At 42.9% G+C, this 20,725-nt stretch overlaps 1 protein-coding gene across 1 annotated transcript; it reads right to left on the bottom strand.

The window, feature by feature from the left end:
• Positions 1-760: 760 nt before the first annotated feature.
• LOC130203870 (G protein-activated inward rectifier potassium channel 1-like) lies at positions 761-19,537 on the bottom strand. The gene is made up of 3 exons (XM_056430309.1): positions 18,485-19,537; positions 3,615-3,831; positions 761-3,249 (listed from the first exon to the last, which is right to left on the bottom strand). Exons 1-3 carry the CDS (start codon positions 19,151-19,153, stop codon positions 2,582-2,584), a joined length of 1,554 nt encoding a protein of 517 aa, XP_056286284.1. The 5' UTR covers positions 19,154-19,537; the 3' UTR covers positions 761-2,581.
• Between the last annotated feature and the right edge of the window lie 1,188 nt (positions 19,538-20,725).

The raw sequence follows: 20,725 nt of genomic DNA, 5'->3' as shown, positions 1-20,725 counted from the left end.
ACCAAATAATGACGAAGCACCCATCGATACACAGGATAAGAAATATTTAAATAAATACATAAGCACTCTGATGTTTGACTCGAAATATGTACTTATTTGTAGTTATTGTTAGGGGGTTGGTTTGGTTGATATTTGAAAATAGTCCAGACTCAAAAACATAATTTAGTTTTCCTATTCTACACATGTAATGACCTTCATTCCACCAAGGAAGTACAATTGAAATGGAAATTAGATTAACCCATCTTAAAGCTCAATGTAATGATAGAGGGCTGAGCTAAATAGATTTTCATCAACAGTTAAATTATTATAATTATACGGTATTATGTCTGTGACCAATGGTCGGTGATTTATTCTTTCCCCCCTCATTTATCTGAGTTAATTATATCTTAAGCCTGGCAGAGGTCATTTTGCAATGTTAATGTGTTACAGAATTACAAAACAATATTCAGCGACAGAAAAACTGAAATGTTTAACTGGAGCTGCAGTCATAGAAAGGTTTAGTGCTTTGATTTCAAGTGAACTTACCAGCCACAGTTTGAATACCACGAGAGATTTTGTCCTGTTTTCTTCCTGACCTCTTGACCTTCTGAAATGTGCTTCAAAATAGACTTGTAATCACATGTATTGCTTTAATAACGTATGAACTTTGCAGCAGGTGACACACGAGCTTGTGCATTTTGCAGGCTGGTGTTGAAATGCTGAGTTCCGTCACATAAACAGGAGCGTTTCTATATGGAAAGAGAATACATACTCAGACACATTTCTGATTTCAAATCATTTAATATTCAGCACATGCAGTGTGAAGTGTTATCTTGACTTTATATTAGCAATAATGATGTCAACCCTGCATTCCCAAATATTTATTTTTACATTTTTAAAAATCATTTCTCAATGAAAGAGTCCAAAATTGATCGGTCTTAGATGTTGTCACCCATGAATATTATAGGACGATGCAAATCCTGCACCCAGAGGTAAAACATAGTCAGAATTGTACACTGGTACCGTAGTTAAAATAAACAAATATGAAGTACAGTTGATAGATACATGATATGTTTTGCCCTTTTCAGGTTGATTGACCGTTAGCTAAGCCCAGTCTAACTTAGTGACTGTTGATACGCCTGTCAAGCTCACATGGCGCATGAGCAGTTTACAATGATACCGGTGGCAGATGTACCACTCAAAACAGTTTGAATCATTTCTCACAGTGGGAAACAAGGAAGGTTTCAAATGTTCTCTTCAGCAACCATTGAGTTTGCCAGCTGTTGCTAAGCTAGCTAACTAATTAGGCTAAAGTTAGCTCCACGAGTTGGCTTTAAACTCCAGCGGATCTTTAGAGCTGCCTCTTTTTAAAATGATATAAAAGCAGTCATAAATATACACTTGATGGCTACAAATAGGATGTTGTGCTAAAACACAGAGGCTAAAGCTAACTGGTCTGCGTACAATGTCAGCATCCTCACCAGTTGAGCCAGTCATCTTTAACCCTCCTGTTACCTTCAAATGTACGAACATATTTGACCCTCGGGGTCAATTTGACCCCAGCAATTAAAACCTACAGAAAATTATTAGAATTAATATTTTTTTCCAAGTTTAAGTGTCACTTTATGTCTGTTTGTTGACTACCTAAATAGCCCTTTAAATAAATAATAAAGTTGATATTTCTTATATGTTTTACACCTGGGGTCAAATTTAAACATTTCTAAGTTGTGTACAGGACATTGAAAACATATCATCATGTGAATTTTATGTTTTCCCAGTTGTCCCCAATAAATTAGGAAAAGTCATGAAATATGAAGCAAAAAAAATGATGTCAATAATTTTTTTAGAGACGTTAAACATTAAATGGGGTCAAAATGACCCCAAAGGTAACAGGAGGGTTAACTGCTGAGGGATCCACTGAGCAAACCGAGAGAACGGTGCCAACGTTTACACGAAGTTGAAAAAGTTTAACTTTCAAACGCTCAGTTTTTTTTGCATCGCATGGTCGGTCCAGCGTCGGCAGGAAGCCCACAACACCTTGTGAATCGGTTTGCTTGAGTTCCATAGAAAATGATTGAGGACGAACTTTGCATCGCAATGCTGTCCGTGGGTCTTAAGTCGTGCTCGAGCCCCACGTACGCTACTTGAGGCATGTGGAGGAATCCTACACTTGACCGACCTGCCAGACCTTACGGTTGCTAAGCTATGATAGGACAAGGGGTTTAGCAAATTCAGGTACGTCTAAGTCAGGACTGCCACTTTGCTGCCTGATAAAAAATAAAAATAAACTGGAGCTGTTTGAGATCATAAAATCTTTGAACCGAAGTGAAAGAAACAAGCACAAGGGCACAAGTGTTCGAAGTTAGTGGGGGGCACCGATGGTGATCTATCAAAAATGACTCACAGTATGAGCGGATGGATGGCTTATTGGCGGCGTCCTGCTATTTGTGGCAATAGACAACTTCGTAGAGAGCCCAAAGCCCATTTACATTTTGTAAATGTAAAATACTGGCAAAAATCTGCAGGAAAAAAAATGAAACTCATATCACAGAAGTCTTTATGTCTACGCAATACCCTTGAAGCCTGATTCAATTTTCAGAAGTCAGCGGTCAGCATTCATTCTGCAAAATTTGGCAGGCAGGTGGTCTTCTGGCCGACTCCCCACCAAGGGGATCTGAACTCTGCTTGGAGCAGTGATGGCGCGAATGGCTGCTGGCAGTCTGTGTTTCTCCAGCTCATCCTTCTGGGCATTTGCATCCAAGGACAGCAGCTGGACCTGCTCATCCAGCTGTCCTTGCCTCACCACTGGGATGGAGCTTGACCTCAGCCTCTGAATACTAAGCGGAAGGTCTCCTGTGCTGGAGGCATTCCCCCCGGGCAAGGCCGACCCCGTCTTGAATCCCCTCCAGTGGAGCTCCTCCTTGGTGGAGCTCATGCGCTGGAGTTTGCTGGGCAACCTGAAGGCTTGGTCCTCTGCGTGGTCGGCATAGTCGGCCGACAGGAGTCTTTCCCTGCGGCCTCCGCGGCCACCGTTACCCGACTGAGGGGAGGAGGGGGTGGCTGCAACAGAGAGAGAGTTGGGGGACGTCAACGAGGACTTCTCCTCCTGCTCTTTGGCGCTGAAGGGAGTCGTGTTGACCTCAAAGGTGTTGTGGAACTGGGAGTAGTCGACTCTGAAGAAGCCCTCCTCCAGCGACATGACGGGGAGGAAGCGGTGGGCCCACAACACTTCATCTTCAGTGTAAGACGTCCTCGCCTGGCATGTCATACCTACGATGGAGAACACAGACATAACGGCTGAGAAATATTTAGAAAAACAGACGAGGAAAAGAAGAAAAAAACGCTGGAAGGAAATTGTGGGGAAAAAATACAAATGAACAGAAATTAAAAGTGGAGAATGGGGAAAAGAAGACAGGAAAAGACAGAAAGCTGAATGAAAAAAGAAATAGGACTGAGAAAGAAAAGAGCTTGTGCTATTGAATAATTAAAGGATATGAAATTTAATATTTTATTAGATATTATTGAGACATGCTCTATGCCACATGCTTAGTGGTGATGAAATAAATGATTTGGGGAAAGGAAGTGTATTCAAAATTATTCGAAATATAAATATAAAAATCCTAATTTGCTCTAACCAGTGGTTTCCACGATGCCCTCCAGAATGACAACAATCTCGAACTGCTCGTTCACCAGTGAGCGCTGCGACAGGTCAAAGAAGGGGCTCTTGGTGTTGATCTCGTGGCAGATGGTTAGAGGAGACACCAGGAAGAGCTGGTCCGCCCCGGTCCCGAAACCCACGTCCAGCTCACACTGGTCCAGGGGCAGGAACTCGCCCTCTGGGGTCTGCCGGGACTGGGAACACAAACGGTCAGGACATATATAACATTTACATTCATATTAATGAGGATCGTTAAAGATCGTCCTTCAATTTCTCCTCCACATCGGAACCACAGCACAGGGTTATGGAAGAGAAGATGTTACAATCATACTTTTATTAGCAACTAAATACCTGAAATTTAACAACCACTGAATTTTTATTAATTACCTATAAATTCGGAGCATTTTATTATTTAATAATAAAAAATGATGTAAAAATGGTTGCTAAATGTAAGAAATTTAGTAATCTTTTTTTTCTTTCTTCATCTTGTATTCCCAGTGACTTGATCTGAGTCTGAATTTACTCTCATACATGGTTGCTAAATAAAAGGCCATAGTTTTGATTCTTTCATCTGACTCTCAGGCAGAAGGCAAATGAGTATATTTCAACGATGTAACGCAAAACCCCTGCGTTGACATTCACGTTTGCCATTCTTTTGTATTTAGTTATAAATTTCTGGGGAAAACTACAGTAAATAATATGTTCCGAGTTTGTCACACCACAGACAAAACGTGTTGTTTTCCAATTGTTGTAAAAAGAATGATCAAAGAAATTCAACTTGCGTTTTTTCCTTCTTTATGATTCATGGCATTGTAACTGTGTAGTACTGCGCAATAGACATTATTGTCTGTACGTATAGCCACGGTTGTGCTGTTTCCATAGAGGTGCAGGACTTATATATTGCAGTGAAAATCAAGGCCGCGGAGGGACCGATGTGACAAATTACGCCCCGAAACTGCTCGTGGTATAAAGGGTTAAAGAATAGGCAGGTTTTATGGTTTTTTACAGCTTTTCTTCTCCACATTTCAAATTATTTCCCCAGGCGTCTGTTTAACCTTCTGCCTTTTTGATGATTCAAATATTAATGTCGGTGTTCTTGTTTCGGGAGTCAACAAACAAACATCAAGTACCTCACACTAAAACTTGGCAAACACTAGTAATACTATTTTTTCTGAGATTTTAATATGGGGTCATATTGTCCCTCCAAGGGTAAAGGTGTTAGAAAATAAAAGGTAAACAGAGTTAAACATGATTAACTGGTCAAATTGACGAATTGACAACACAAGGGTTAAAAGAAATCTGCCTCTGGCTTTTGGAGTTCCATTTTTATTTAGCTTCAGCTGACTTGCGACATAAGTCTGCTTCTTCGGGGCGCAGCCATCACTGTTGCAGCATGAGGAGGGACGTATTCCCTCACCAAGCCGGGGATCGGTGGGCACGGACTTCTTCTTGTGAACTCCCTCCCTCCACACATAAGACAATCAGACTCCATCACGTCATTCAAATCTCAACTCAAAACTCACCTGTTCAAACTGGACCCTGTGCACTTAAATTTTCTGTTTTCATGTTGTTTCTAGCTTTCATGCTTTTATCTTCTAGCCTGTATTATTTTATCTTATTGTAAGGTGACCTTGGGTGCCTCCAAATAAAATGTATTATTACCTTCGCCTTGAAAATGCGGAAGGTTATGTTTTGATCGCCGTGTATTTATTTATTTATTTATTTGTATGCGTGTTATTCGCTTAAGTAAAAAACTATTAAACCGAATCGCATGAAATTTGGTGGGATGATTGGTTACTATCCGGGGACCATTTGATTAGATTTTGGGATTGATCGGGTCAAAGTTCAAGGTCAAGGTCATGAGAAGGTCAACATCTTCTTGAATCGCATGACATTTGGTGGGATGATTGGTTATTATCCGGGGACCATTTGATTAGATTTTGGGATCGATCGGGTCAAAGGTCAAGGTCATGAAAAAGGTCCAAATCTTATTGAATTGCATGAAATTTGGTGGGATGATTGGTTATTATCCGGAGACCATTTGATTAGATTTTGGGATCGATCGGGTCAAAGGTCAAGGTCATGAAAAGGTCAACATCTTCTTTTTACCATAGCGCGGTCAATTTATATCCAATTGGCATTCAACTAATGCCAAAATGTTCATAATTCAATGCCCAATCTTGTGATATGCGAAGGTATGCGCTCTACCGAGTGCCCATTCTAGTTATTATATGTGACACCCTTCTTTCCTCCACATCCCCATGAATACAAATCGACAGTGTGTTTGCCATCTGTGGACCGAGGGGTTCTTTACTCATTGGGCCAGGGAGGCTACTCTGTATTCACGTTATCACGAGGCGGCAGGAGAACCATCTGAATTTAAAGAATTTAAACTAATCTTGATAGTGGAATTGGATCGTGGGGTTGGAGCAGGGATTTTATCTGTGGTCCGCTGGGAGAAACAAACATATTTTCCTTTGTAAATCATTGACCCCGTATGTATCAACTGCCGTAAGAGGTTTGCAATTGACAGGAAAAGTGTTTTTATAAGCTCATTGAGAAGTTCAAGGCTTCTTCATAATTCCATGTTTTAATCTACCGGCTAAAAGAGTCCTTTATTTGATTTTTTTAAATAATGGTTTATTTAATAAGGGACAGTGCACATTAATAAAAACTTTGCAGTAAATGTGCCAGAGTTAGCCAAGAGGCTATTTTTCATCTGTAGTCCCAATGTTGCTGATGTTAAGAACAAACCTAAAAACATAAGATTACAAATATAATCTACAGATAAAGCAAATAAAATAAGGGAGTACAATGTTAAAATGGACAGAATAAAAACATAATGTCAGAGATACAATGTAAAAGCTTACAGACTAAATGTGACATATAACTGCAAACAGGTGAACGACAAGAGAAGACACGCAGGTGGAGTAAACGGCCGACCAGCAAGTCAAGACATACAGAGACCGGACAACAGACAGACAACAACTGACAGACAGAAAAAATGAAAGTCCAACCTGGGCAGATGGAGGAGGGAGGAGCCGTTACAGTCTAGTGCTGACAGAGCTGGGTAGTAATGTACCATTTCTTTGTTTCTGCTTTAAAAGAGTTGAATGATTGTAGCTCTCTGATAGATCCTGGAATGTAGTTCCAGTCAACTGCTGCTTGTCCTGAGAAAGCAGCGCGACTGAAAGCACTTTTCCTGAGAGGGACGATACAATCCCCTCTCGCTGCTCCTCTTGTGAGCCGATATCCAGTTCGTGTGGTGACAAATTGTTTGAGAGGAGGAGAGGTCAATCCATGTATGATTTTGTACATCAGACAGACGTGCACATATTTAATCAAGTTATCCCAACTAAGCAAGTTGTATTTTTTTAGTATAGGACAATGATGTGACAGAACATTTTTTATCAAGAGTTTTGAGCGTCCGCTTGTATAATGACTGTAATGGTTTGAGCGTAGTGGCACTAGCATGTGACCAGGTTGTTAAACAGTAGGTCATGTGGGAAATAACCATTGAATGCATGAATGTTTTAGCTGCCTCTGTTGACATGTAGTTGCGCGAGAATCGGAAATTGGATAGATTGTATTTTACCCGATTACAAACTTTTTTCACCTGTGATTTGAAAGACAGATTTGAATCAAAAAGTACTCCCAGGTACTTGTATTGAGATACAACCTTTAGCCTCTCCCCAGATACAAAAACATCCGGTTCTACACTATCAGAGTTTCTTTTGGTAAAAAACATACACACAGTTTTGGATATATTGAGTTGTAAACAACATTGCGTTAACCAAGTAGTCACATTAGCCATGGATGTAGTGAGTTCTTTTGCTACATCTCCCAAATTGCTGGCATGCAAATAAATGACAGTGTCATCAGCATACATTTGAATGTTGGAATGAGGACAAATTGATGGCAGATCATTAATATATAAGGAAAATAATAATGGGCCCAGGACAGATCCTTGTGGGACACCTGTGGACAAGCGGAGGGCAGCGGATTGATGTTTTTGAATTTGGACAGACTGTGACCTATTTAGCAAATATGATTCCATCCATTTAAGTGTACCTGAGGAGAAGTTGTAACTGTGCAATTTAGACAAAAGAATACTATGATTTACAGTGTCAAATGCCTTCTTGAGATCAAGATACACAACTCCAACAACACCCCCTTTGTCCAGTAGAATTTTGATTTTTTTCAGTGAAGAAACAGGTGGCCGTCTCAGTGGAATAATTGGCTCTAAAGCCGAATTGCATTGGATGAAGGGCAAAGGGACTGTTTTTCAAATGGCAGATCATTTGCTCAGCTACCAACTTTTCTGCAACCTTTGATATTGTAGGCAGGATACTGATTGGTCTGTAATTAGAGGTAGAAAGGCGATCTCCTTCTTTGAATACTGGAATAACAGCAGCCGACTTCCAAACACTGGGAAACATGTTTTGAGAGATTGAGAGGTTGATGATATTGCTGATGGGATTTATTAGCGTTTGGTAAGAGTTTTGAGCATAACGGCATCCATACCAAATGTATCTTTAGTTTTGGATGGTTTAAGAGAACTGATTATTCTTGTGACGTCTGAATGAGTGACATTTCTTATGATGAAAGTTGGCTCCAATGTATTTACTGTACAGACAGGTCTAATCTCAGGAGTGAAAGAATTAGCAATGGTGGCAACGGAATCAATGAAATAGTGATTGAAAGCTTTGCTATTTCAACTGGATTATTTGACAGTTTACCATTAATGTTAAGTTCTTGCAGCTTCCTTACTTTGTTGGGATGTCCCATTAGCTTGTGTAACTGATCCCAGACCATTTTAGTTTTACCTCTCGCTTTTCTATTACAGTCAGGAAGAAATCTGCCTTAGCCTTTCTTAATTTCATTACCACTCTGTTCCTTAGCATAGCAAAATGTTGTCTGTCATGGCTCGATTTATTTTTAATTGCAGTTTTTAAGGCAGAATCCCGTTCTTTCATTATTTTTAAGATATCATCATTCATCCAAGGAACAGAGTGTTTGATATGTTTGTGCCTAAATTTGCAACTGAAATCCTTCATAGTGTTCTCTAATTTATCTGAGAATGTTTTACTGTCTTCCTCGATGTCTATTCCCAACAGTAGATCATCCCAATCAATAAGTTGAAGAGTATGATGAAAGATATCTAGATTTCTTTTGGGGATTCTAAAGGATTCATCCTCCCTGACCAAAGGCCTAAACCGCTTGCTGGTTAGTTTCCTGACTACCAGAGTTAGATTGTGGTCAGAAAGTCCAGTTACCATGTTGAGAGTTTTTAGAACTCTATCAGGCCTATTACTAAATATTAAATCAATTTGGGTCCTGGAAGAATTGGTTAGTCTTGTGGGCCCACTGACCATCTCAGCAGTCCTGAGACAATCCCCCACAGCCCCACCAACAAGCCACAGACCATCAGCCCACCCTCCCCCAGCCCATCAGGGGCTCACACCTCTGGAGCACCCTCCATCAACTCAGCGACGCCCCTCGTCATCCTGGAGAGAGCCGTCAACAGGCTGTTTAAAAAGCAGAACCCCCGCAAAGCAGCGGGCCCGGACTCCGTCTCCCCCTCCACCCTGAAGCACTGTGCTGACCAGCTGTCTCCGGTGTTCGCCGACATCTTCAACACCCCCATGGAGACATGCCACGTTCCAGCCTGCTTCAAGGCCTCCACCATCATCCCGTCCCAAAAACCCAAGATCACAGGACTCAATGACTACAGGCCCGTCGCCCTGACCTCTGTGGTCATGAAGTCCTTTGAACGCTTGGTCCTGTCACACCTCAAGACCATCACCGACCCACTCCTGGACCCCTGCAGTTCGCCTACAGAGCCAACAGGTCTGCAGACGATGCAGTCAACATGGCCCTTCACTACATCCTCCAGCATCTGGACTCCCGAGGAACCCACGCCAGGTTCCTGTTTGTGGACTTCAGCTCTGCCTTCAATTCCATCATCCGTCCCTGCTGCAGGACAAGCTCTCCCAGCTGCACGTGCCCGACTCCACCTGCAGGTGGATCACAGACTTCCTGACCGACAGGAAGCAGCACGTGAGGCTGGAAACACGTCTCAGGCTCCCGGACCACCAGCACGGGTTCCCCCAAGGCTGTGTTCTCTCCTCTGCTGTTCTCCCTGTACACCAACAGCTGCACCTCCAGTCACCAGTCCGTCAAGCTCCTAAAGTTCGCGGATGACACCACCCTCATTGGACTCATCTCTGGCGGGGACGAGACCGCCTACAGGTGGGAGACTGACCACCTGGTGACCTGGTGCAGCCAGAACAACCTGGAGCTCAACGCTCTGAAGACAGTGGAGATGGTTGTGGATTTCAGGAGGAATGCAGCCCCACCCGCCCCTCTCATCCTGTGTGACTCCCCCGTCGACGCTGTGGAGTCCGTCCGCTTCCTGGGCTCCATCATCACCCAGGACCTCAAGTGGGAGCTGAACATCGGCTCCATCTCCAAGAAGGCCCAGCAGAGGATGTTCTTCCTGAGGCAGCTGAGGAAATTCAACCTGCCAGGGAAGATGATGGTACAGTTCTACACGGCCATCGTTGAGTCCATCATCTGCTCCTCCATCACCGTCTGGCACCCTGCAGCCACAGCCAAAGACAAGCGCAGGCTGCAGAGCATCATCCGCTCGGCCGAGAGGTTATCGGCTGCAATCTGCCTTCCTCCAGGTCCTGTTCACTTCCAGGTCACTGAAGCCAGATAAGTGGCTGCCTCTAATAAATCTCTTAGGTCTCTCCAGTTGATCCAGAATGCTGCAGCTCGATATTCTCACTAAAACTAAGAAAAGAGAACACATCACTCACTGCACTAGCTGCTCTGCACTGGCTCCCAGTAAAATCAAGAATCACTTTTAAAATTCTTCTCTTAACCTACAAAGCCTTGATTGGTGATGCTCCATCATATCTTAAGGAGCTTGTCGCCATATGCCCCACTAGAGCTCGCTCACTAAATGCGGGACTACTTGTAGTTCCTAGAGTCTTAAAAAGTAGAATGGGCCAGAGCCTTTGGTTATCAAGCTCCTCTTTTATGGAACCAGCTTCAATTTCAGTCCGGAGGCAGACACAGTCACCTCGTTTAGAGTAGACTTAAGACCTTCCTCTTTGACAGAGCTTATAGTTAGGGCTGAATCAGGTTTGCCTGGTCCAGCCCTTGATATCATGCTATGGAAATAGCTGCCGGGGACGTTTTAGGATGCACTGAGTACCTATCTCCTCTTTTTCTCTCCTTAAGGATGAATTTTCATCTCTCAATCACACGTTACTAACTCTGCTTTCTCCCGGAAGTCCTTTTGACTTTCGTCTCATGGGGTCATCGGACCCTATGAGACGGCATAGATATCTATCTGCCTGATGGATCGTCTGGGTCGTCAAATTCCTGCTCATGACTACGCCACTGTCCTGTTGAGACTCCGCCCACTCCTCCTCCCCACCGCCATCTGCCTGATGGATCGTGGAGGTCTCCATCGTGGAATATGCCTACTATGAACTATTCATACACTCTGTCATATTCATTGAATGTATTTTAACTCTAAATCTGTCCTTCTGTACACATTACATCTATTGCATCTGTCCATCCTAGGAGAGGGATCCTCCTCTGTTGCTCTCCTCCAGGTTTCTTTCCTTTTTTTCCCCCTGAAGGGTTATTTGGGAGTTTTTCCTGGTTTTTTGATGATTGATTGATTGATTGATTGATTGATATATTTATTTGTCGTTTGCCAGAGTACAGGTACAAAAGCATCGAAATTACAAGAAAGGGTGGATGAAAGATTACAGCATAACATGAGGGAAGAAGACGAGAAAAAACACCAACCCCCCGACTATGCCCCGAGAGAGGGGTACAGTGTGGGAGCAGGAAAAAAACACCTTAGCACATAAGCACATACATTTAGACATAACTTGCAACGAGTAGGAAGGGGGGAGGGGAGGTAATCCAACAAATGGGTGATCTAAGCCCATCCATTGGGGGCAGAAGGTAACCAGCACCGACAAGCAGCCAGCCGGTCCGGCGCCAACTCAGCAGCGCCCGCACAGCCCCGTCCGGTCACACTGGGGGTAAAAAGCAGGCGAGGCGTGGGATGGGGAGGGTAGTGAATGCAATCAGTATTATTGAAAGTTCGTGTGTCGTGTTCTGGTATGTCGTCCTCCCCAGGCCACAACAGACAAAGTTCTCAGTCCATAAGATGGTCGTTGCCATGGAGATAGCCTTGAAAGGTCCTGGGAGAAAGACAACCACAGGTGTCTGTGGATAGGGGAAGGAATGAGAGTCTCGCTTCAGTGATCTTCGGGAGTTGTTGTTCCAGTCACGGCCTTGGGCCCGTCCTGGTAGAGCGAGCGAAAGCAGATAAGATTGGGATTGTTTGGTCTTCCAGTAGCTGCAATTCAGTTTTTTCGCACCCACTATTCCTCCAATTTCCTCCCGTTTGCCAATAGGATTTCAAATCGATCCAATTTCATTTGCAGAGCCGTCAGCTTCTCCACGATGTTGTCATTCTGACGGTTTAATGCCAAAGTCTGAGTGCCAACAACTCTGCCCAACGTCAATCATGTCGGGCAGCCTTAGGGGCTTTTAACGGCTGTCACCGTTTCCTTAATTTTCCGATAAGCCAGGGCAGCGCCAAATCAAACAGCAGAAATCCTGTAATCAAAGTTCCGAATATGTAGATGTCTTCACGTCCTCCACGGAGAGTGGTGCTAGGCACAAGACCCGCTTACCGCCACTTCGCGCCTCCATCGTGTATCCAGCAACATTCGTCCCAGCAGGACAGGCAGGTTCCCCGAACCCGAGCTTCGTCGAGAAGATGGTGTCAGTGCGTTTAAGGACCAGGTGATTACGTCCATGATTCTTAGTTCGAAGGGCGATGCGGAGAGAGTCTCTCAAGTATAGAGACAGACAAGACATGACGAGAGAAGCCAAGCAGGGAGGGGAAGGTCATGGGGAGGAGAGGGGGAGAAAAGTGCGACCGCCTTCGTCGAGAGCCTTGGTCCGATGTGAGGTTTTGGGGCAGGGATGTCTATGTGTACAGATTGTAAAGCACTCCGAGACAAATTTGTAATTTGTGAAATTGGGCTATACAAATAAACTGAATTGAATTGAATTGAGCAATTACGACGATTTCTAGTTTGGTGGCTTTTTCTGCCTTTTTTTTGTGCTCTTAAATTAACTCCAATCCTAAAATCCTATTTCATGTGGAACTATGTCTAACCACAGAGGGAAATTTGACCCATCTCACAGCTTCAGATGCATTCCCATCAGGATAACACCTGCAACAAAAACATCCACTCATTACCTGTCCTGGCTGGCCAAAGCTTGATAATGACACAACCCTTTTCTTTCTTACCAAGAGTTTTCTCAACTAACTTTAGTAAATAAGCATATTTCCCAAAGATGTAAACTGTTAAATTCACCTTCAAATCAGTATTTTCTATATGAAATATCCGTTTTATGAATATATTTGCAAATGCATGTTCCTTTAAGTTGTAGATTTACCTTTTGATATTATCATACAATTGAACTTTGGGTGCAGTAAATTACCTTCCTAGCCCATCCCCCTGCAGCATCTCTTAGATAGGCAAATGTGACAGTTTAATAAAGGTGTAATATATATTTCCATATTGCTATTGATCTCCACTTTCGGTAAAAGCTTCCTCCGTTTCCTATGAGTGGGAGGAACACATGAAATCATTTTTAAAAGCCTGTCTATTTATTTATTTATTTCCATCAATCATTCAAACATGTTAATTGTCATTGAGAGACTGCAGGCAGGTGTCCCATTTGTCCGCAATGCTAATACAAGTTAACGAGTTTTGGAAACCAATTTCCTGGGAAGTCATTTTTTAAGACAATTCTAGTCGTTAAATTGAAGCTGCAATTGTTCACATACCCTTCAAGGCTCCGACGCAACACAAGTTTGTACCTCGGCCAAGGAAGGAGAATCAGTGCAACAAGGAGGGGATTAATGGCCTTTGGAAGATGTCCTTATAAAGAGGGAGTGCTTAATTTACCAAGCCATCTGAGAATTAGGGGGGGGGGGGGGGGGGCTGTGTGTTTGTGTGTGTGTGAGAGCGATGCAAAGAAACACACAAACAAACAAATAAACTGTCCTTATCTGTCTGACTAACTGTAACTAAACCTAAATACTTAACTTTAGTTTTAAAATAGTTTACTATGCAAACTGTGAAAGAATATGAAGGCTATGGGTGGGGTGGGTCCGTGGGTGGGTCTGTGGGTGGCTGGGTGGGTCTGTGTGTAGGTCTGTGGGTAGGTCTGTAAGGTGGGTCTGTGGGTGGGTGTTTCATTACTCATTATTATAACAATTTGTTATTCTGTCTTGCCTTTGTTATTTTTAATTATTTATTTTTCCTCTTTACAATTGTAATCTGAAACATACACACACAAAATGAAAATACTTGTTATTTGATCCCCGTATATCACACTGTGCATTATCAATAAAGCATTTTTTTTTAAATGTCTTCTTTCTAACTGTCAACATCACAAACAGTGATGTTGACAGAAGTGTGTCCGCATGGCGCACGTCCCCGTGTCTTTAACAATGCAGCCAGTTTTTTTGTGCCGGTATGTCCGGTCCGTGTCCGTCCAGCTGGAACTTTTGAGCTGATTTCACATCTGAGCTGCCGATCCCCATCTCTCGACAACACCATTAAAGCGAGTTCAACAGTCTTCCTCCTCTACTCTCTTTGTGCCGGAGGAGGCGAGTCATGCTGACATGTCTGCCCGCCTGTCTGGATAAATGCCGGCATCCATGGATGTCTATTCGCTACAACTATAGCCCGTTTCCCTTCTCTCCTGCTGCGGACCAAACTACTGAGACAAGCATCTTTTGACATTGACGAGCACCACCTTTTTGGTTTCATCATTTATTTTTTTCTCCAATTGGAACAAGTATGTTTCCTCCATGCCCTGCTGGCATACCACATGTTCTTTTATTTTAAAATCATATTTGCCAGTGCTGCAGGGGTCAGTGCACCACTGCATTCTATTGATTTATTAATGAAAGCCGCATAATAATTAATTTATTCTCAAGGACAGTTATCTTTTTAAGTTGATATGCATTATTGATGGAGAGAAATCCTTCCAAAGAATAATTTTTCCGCCGATAATTACATTTTTTATGCAAGTCACATATTGAAGTGTATCGCTCTAACTCCGGGACGTTTGTCAAACTGCAATAAAACACAACAGGCTGGGAGGTACCTGTTCTTTTGAGGGTTGGTGCATACAATTTTTAAACATTTTGTGAATAAGTGCCTTTAATTTTTTTTCACAAGACATCTCCTCGTCTGTATTAATTACTAGAAAGATCTTTCACCCCAAAAAGTGTATATGATCATAAACTCCCAATCCCTTGTGGACAACTCATTTTATAGAGTTGCAAAGTGAAAGAAGTTATATTAGGAGGTTGAAGTCCTTTTTCCCAATCTTACAAAAGATGAACAACTGTTAGAAAAGATCTGCTTCTCTAAATAAGTTGAAGCTTTGAGCCCAAAAGAGAAAACTGACCATACACTTTACGTCTGTCTTCTGGCTCCATGTTGGATTAATTCATCAACTGTCACTATGTTTGATGTTGCTCCCGCTCCGATGTGCTCCTGTGACTGGCATCTTCACAGTGTTGTTGTTTTACATCATCCAGGAGACTCCCGCGTTTCCATATTAAGTAACATCAAGGATATCGTGTGAAGATTTTTTGGTCTAATTCATGTCGGCAAACCAGCCCAGACATCATATTCGAAAACATAGCCGAGGCACCAGCAGCACCATATGGATGCTGGTAGACTGCGTAGGCAGAGTGGGGATGCTTTGGTTCCTACAAAACATTTCATCAAATTCGGCAACATCAAGGCTGACACTGCAATGTGAGTCTTTAGAAAACAGTCCTCTATTAGCAATTCGTCATTACCTTCGCATTCTGCGGAAGGTTATGTTTTGATCGCTGTGTATTTATTTCTTTATTTGTATGTGTGTATGTTTGTGTGTTATTCGCATAACTCAAAAAGTATTAAACCGAATCGCATGAAATTTGGTGGGATGATTGGTTATTATCCGGGGACCATTTGATTAGATTTTGGGATCGATCGGGTCAAAGGTCAAGGTCAAGGTCATGAAAAGGTCCCAAAAAAGTGCCTGCGGCGAAGGTATGCGCTCTACCGAGTGCCCGTTATAGTTCATTATGAAACAGTGTGAACAAAATAAAGTTGAAAGGAGTTAGAATACTGCACCAAAATATGCTTCACTGTAATGTTCTCACTTTATGTGAGGATCTGGTTCGGTCCACACCGTCTATTGTAAGGTTTTCTGTTTTAACAAACGAGAAGAAGTTCGACGCAGTCCCGCTTAAAAACGATGTTGCAATGAAATAACGTGAGTGCTGATCAATAATGGGACCGAACTTCATATCCAGGTATCCAGGTCCCATAAGAATTTACAACCCAAGCCTTTCCTGGAAGATAGATGGCGGTTGCCATGTCAGAGTGCGTTTACACAGCTCCGTCATGAGGTTCACTGCAGCCTGTCTCTTGTCTCCAGTCGGCTTTGTGGACGACCCGTCTGACTCTGACCTTGAGCCGTACATTACCCGAACACAAGCCACGGCATTGTGCCTACGGCGTATAGTTCTACGGGGTGATGTATAGTCCATCTACTCTGCAATAGCCCACTGTAGCCTGGCACCACACAGCTGTAGCTTTGTGAGCTCGAAGAGATCGCTGGGTCTTTAAGTATATACTTACAAAGACAGCATCTATTCAGCAGCAAGTCTATCCTGGCTTCCTAACAACACATTCCATCTAGAATCCAAAGAAATAGGGATTATCTTTAAATAAAGTATATTTATAATAGTGTTCCCATATCCATGAAACGTATGAAGCTGAACTGTGAAAAAGTGAGATTGGGAAGCACAATTTGGTGTGATGCTTTTTCGTAGATACTTAGCAAAGTCCTGGATGTCTGACCTTCCACCAACACATGCATAACTGCTTAAAGGTGATTTTCTTTTTAAGATTATCACTTACAGATCAGGTTCATGACACAAATCTAACTGATCTTTGAAAGAGAGCCAAGGCCTGAAAAACAGATGGGTGAGAACCCTTCAAATTATAAAAGTTCCCCTTTCCAGCGATTATAATATTCTCAAGCAGGTTCATTTACTTCTTAAAAAAGACTTTGGAGGTAAAAGCAAGATTAAGATTAAGTACTGGTTATGCATCTACTCTGCAACAGTGCTATAGCAGCTTGTTCAGCTTCTCGTGTCCGCTTCTCAGCAATTCTTCTTTAATAACAAATGTGTTGGGGCTCCATGTGCTAAAATAGGTACATTTTACTATGGCGATTAATGTAATATTGGCAAAGAGACAATTTTGACCAAGGTCAAACATGACAGCATGCCCCATGGATGAATGTGCTGCTGCTTTCATCCTGTTTAAATCACCATGAGTATTATATTATTATATTATATTATATTAATCTCTCTCTATGTAACTTATAGCCTCTGTAGAGGAAGAAACCCTGATGATATGGCATGTGTGCCATATCATCAGTTTGATTGTTAATTAACACACAATAGTTTTGCCTTTATAGGCTTTTAATTAAAAAGTAAATCATAATGAAAGATAATAAAACTTGTGAAGCTGAAATATTAATGATAATAAGTCATTGAGTCGTGGCTTTCGATGTGTTAAAATGGAGCCTGTTCCACTAATCAGATGATAAATGCTGAACGCGACGCATTTAAAATATGCCTGGATGAAATCTGAGAACAACAAAAAGCAAAACGTATAGCCGTGTTAATACTAACATACTGGGAGCTTTCTGGTGGTTCTCCCTCCAGGTTCAGAGAGTGAACTGTCACTAGATCATCTCGCTGCTCCGGAGAGACGACAAAAGCACCAGTAACTCTCCCGGTCACAACGAAGCACTGCCATCCTTCAGAGACCCGTTTGGAGAGAAGTAGTTTCCATGTTCCAGACCTTCCTGCTGCAGTGGGAAAATGTGTTGCTGGCACATAAAAAACTCAAAAAGATCAGCTTCTGATTTAATTATACGAGACTTAGACGTGGTAGATAATAAGTGATGTCCGGCTATCTGCCACGAAATCTGCAGAGGACAAAAACATGTTGTTGGGCCTTCAGAAACACATTTGGTGAATAAACGACCAGGTGTGATCTGACAGTGCAGCTTCAGTCTCTTTTAGATGTGAAGTTGACACAAAATGTTTCCCTCTTATCGCAGCAGCTGCCTCATCTGCTTTCATCCTGAGGCTTCCTGAAGCTCAGAAACCCACCGACATGTCTAGAGGTAGATCACCGTCCGCTCTTAGTGCTTTCCATTTGTGGCATTATGTCTTTCGGCAAGCGTCCACTCGGTTAAGGAATCGGTTCAATAGATCTTTTAGTAGTTTCCCACATACTGTCCCCTGGGGGCCAGTTCATCATCTGTGTACAGTTGGATGAGGACCCTGCAACACACTCAGCAGAAACACTAATCCAGCTACTGCTGCAGGGGGGCAGATGTAACGGAACTCATTAAAAGAGACTACATTTTATGTTGGAGCCTCGTGTAAAACCATAGGTCCAGCAAATCACAGAGACCCTCAGGGAAAGCATTCAATTCTGGAGATGAATGGAAATGCAACGCATGACTTGAAGAGCACTCATAAAACACAATGAGCAATTTCAAAACAAATGAAGTGACTGTCAATTGAAGTCTCCACCTGGATCCACATTCCGAGAGTCAAAACGCTCATTGTGGCCAAAGTGTGCCTAGATTAGTGATTTTGGATTTTGAATGCGCACCGCGTTTGCGTTAACGTACCTTGATGAGTTTGCACCTGATCTGCGCAGACACCATGTGGCTGTTCCGCAGGTTCCCCACTCGGAACATGAGGCACAACTTGCCGTCCCGCTGCGAAATGACCGCGTCCTGGCTGAACATCAGCGTCTCCGCGCGCTTATTCGGCTGCGACATCTTGATGAACATGCAGCCGATGAGAAAGGCGTCCACGATGGAGCCCAGCAGCGACTGGAAGAGGAAGAGGATGATGCCCTCGGGACACTTCTCCGTGATGTAGCGGTAGCCGTAGCCGATGGTCGCCTCCGTCTCGATGAAAAACAGGAACGCGGAGGGAAAGTTGTACACGTTGGCGACGCACGGGGTGTAGGACGGGTCGTGGCCGCCGTGGCTCAGGTCGCCGCGGATGAAAGCGATCACCCACCACATCGAAGCCATGACCAGCCATGCGACCGTGTACGTGAGGATGAAGATGAGTAGGTTCCAGCGCCACTTGAGATCCACCAGCGTGGTGAAGAGATCGGAGATGTATCGGCTGGTCTCCCCGCCAAGGTTACCGTGCTGGACATTGCAGCGGCCGTTCTTCTCCACAAACCGCTGCCTCTTTTTCTTCGCCGGTGCGGAAAAAGTCATGTCCCGGTTGGTGTTTACCACCTGGTAGTCCTCGCCAAATTTCCTCCGTAAGACTGACATAGTGCCAATCACCTTGCGATAGGCGAGTCAATACTTGAGAAGAATCGGGCTTCTTGCGCAAGTTTGGTAACCCCGTGCGCAAAACCATGCAGTGGCATTCAGAGCGCGACTGGCATCGTGGAGGTGGAGATGCGCCTCTGTCCTGTGAGTGAATCGTAAGTCAGCAGAGATTCTGCGCAATGCATGATTCCGACTCGGTCCTTTACGCAAAGGAGTCTGCTGCAAGTGACAACTTTGTGTTCAGCTGTCATCCATTGAAAAGAAGAGAACACCTTTAATAATACAGGTAAAACAAAAGCTGCTTTCAAGCAGCTCGGTTGAATGGCCGTGTCCTTGGTGGGTCCGGGAGCTGCTTCAAGAGACCTGACAACGCGGGGAGAGGCGACAGTGCGCACTCCTGCTCGAGGGAAATGCGCTCTGGCAGGAGTGACTCGAATTAAAGACCGGAGAAGAATTGCAGCAAGGTTGGCTGATTCCTCTTTCAGGGTGGGGGGCTGGAGTGAGGGTACAGAGGGACGTATTGTATTTCATTTATTTGGCCTGTTCCCCTAAGGTAGAATCATCAGAGCGCGTAAACAATGTTACCGCGGAATCAACCGAGGGCATTCTTTGAGTCTTTATTTTTTTTTATTTTTTATATTTGACATTTGTTTCCTGTTAACTAATTATCTCAATCTTAAGGAAAACACAATAGCCTACTACAATTCGTTATTCTAAGCACTTTAGGTGAATTGCAGCTATCTGGCCCCCCCAAGTGTAACTTCAGGGAAAGTACACCTCAGGAAATAATTTTAGATGAACAACATTATACACTCACTATGAAATATTATTTCTACAAAATTACATGGTTATTAGTATATTATAGGGGTGGTCCAGGACATTGAATAGCTAATGACCTTGCTTCACAACAAGTCAATATTGGAATAATTTCAAATGAACATGGATATATGTTGTCAAAGCAACTTAGATAATTAAATGGATATTTGCTGTTTACTTTCCATTCAGGCTAATGTTGTAATCAACACTATCGGCTCTGTATTTCTACAACATAATGTTTGTATCGTACCTCTTTGAAAACGTGCAATAGCGCTGGTCCCAAGAGGAATATCAAGTTTGAATAAAATCATTGTAATTTCCTCTTTAGTTGTTTCACCATTGTCAATGTCACTGTCCTACAACACCTTCCGTGCTTTTTTAATTAAGTGGAAATAAAAGAAACTAAGGCTGATTGGTAGAACAGAAAGGGGAAAGGAAATTATGTGTTCAGTATAAGGATTTAGAAGTCAATGTAAACATATGAAAATGTAATGGTTGGTATTTTTACATAATGATAACTGTGTTTTTTGTGTGAACAGAATGGCTGCTCAGCGATCCGTTATTTGTTTTACCATCATACCATAAAAATGAGATATCTTGCTTTAAGACTGTTTTTGCTCTCACAACAGTGTCCTAATGTTGCTAATACTTGCTGATATGAAAATGCATCAGTGGGAAAAGGAACGTTCTCAAGAGTTTTTATCAATAAAAAACTAACCAATTCTGTCAAGCCACAAATGTTGTCCTTCAACTCTT

The sequence above is a fragment of the Pseudoliparis swirei genome, chromosome 13, assembly GCF_029220125.1.
Source record: "Pseudoliparis swirei isolate HS2019 ecotype Mariana Trench chromosome 13, NWPU_hadal_v1, whole genome shotgun sequence".
Classification (NCBI taxonomy): Eukaryota; Metazoa; Chordata; class Actinopteri; order Perciformes; family Liparidae; genus Pseudoliparis; species Pseudoliparis swirei.
This window is presented reverse-complemented; position numbering and strand designations above follow the sequence as displayed.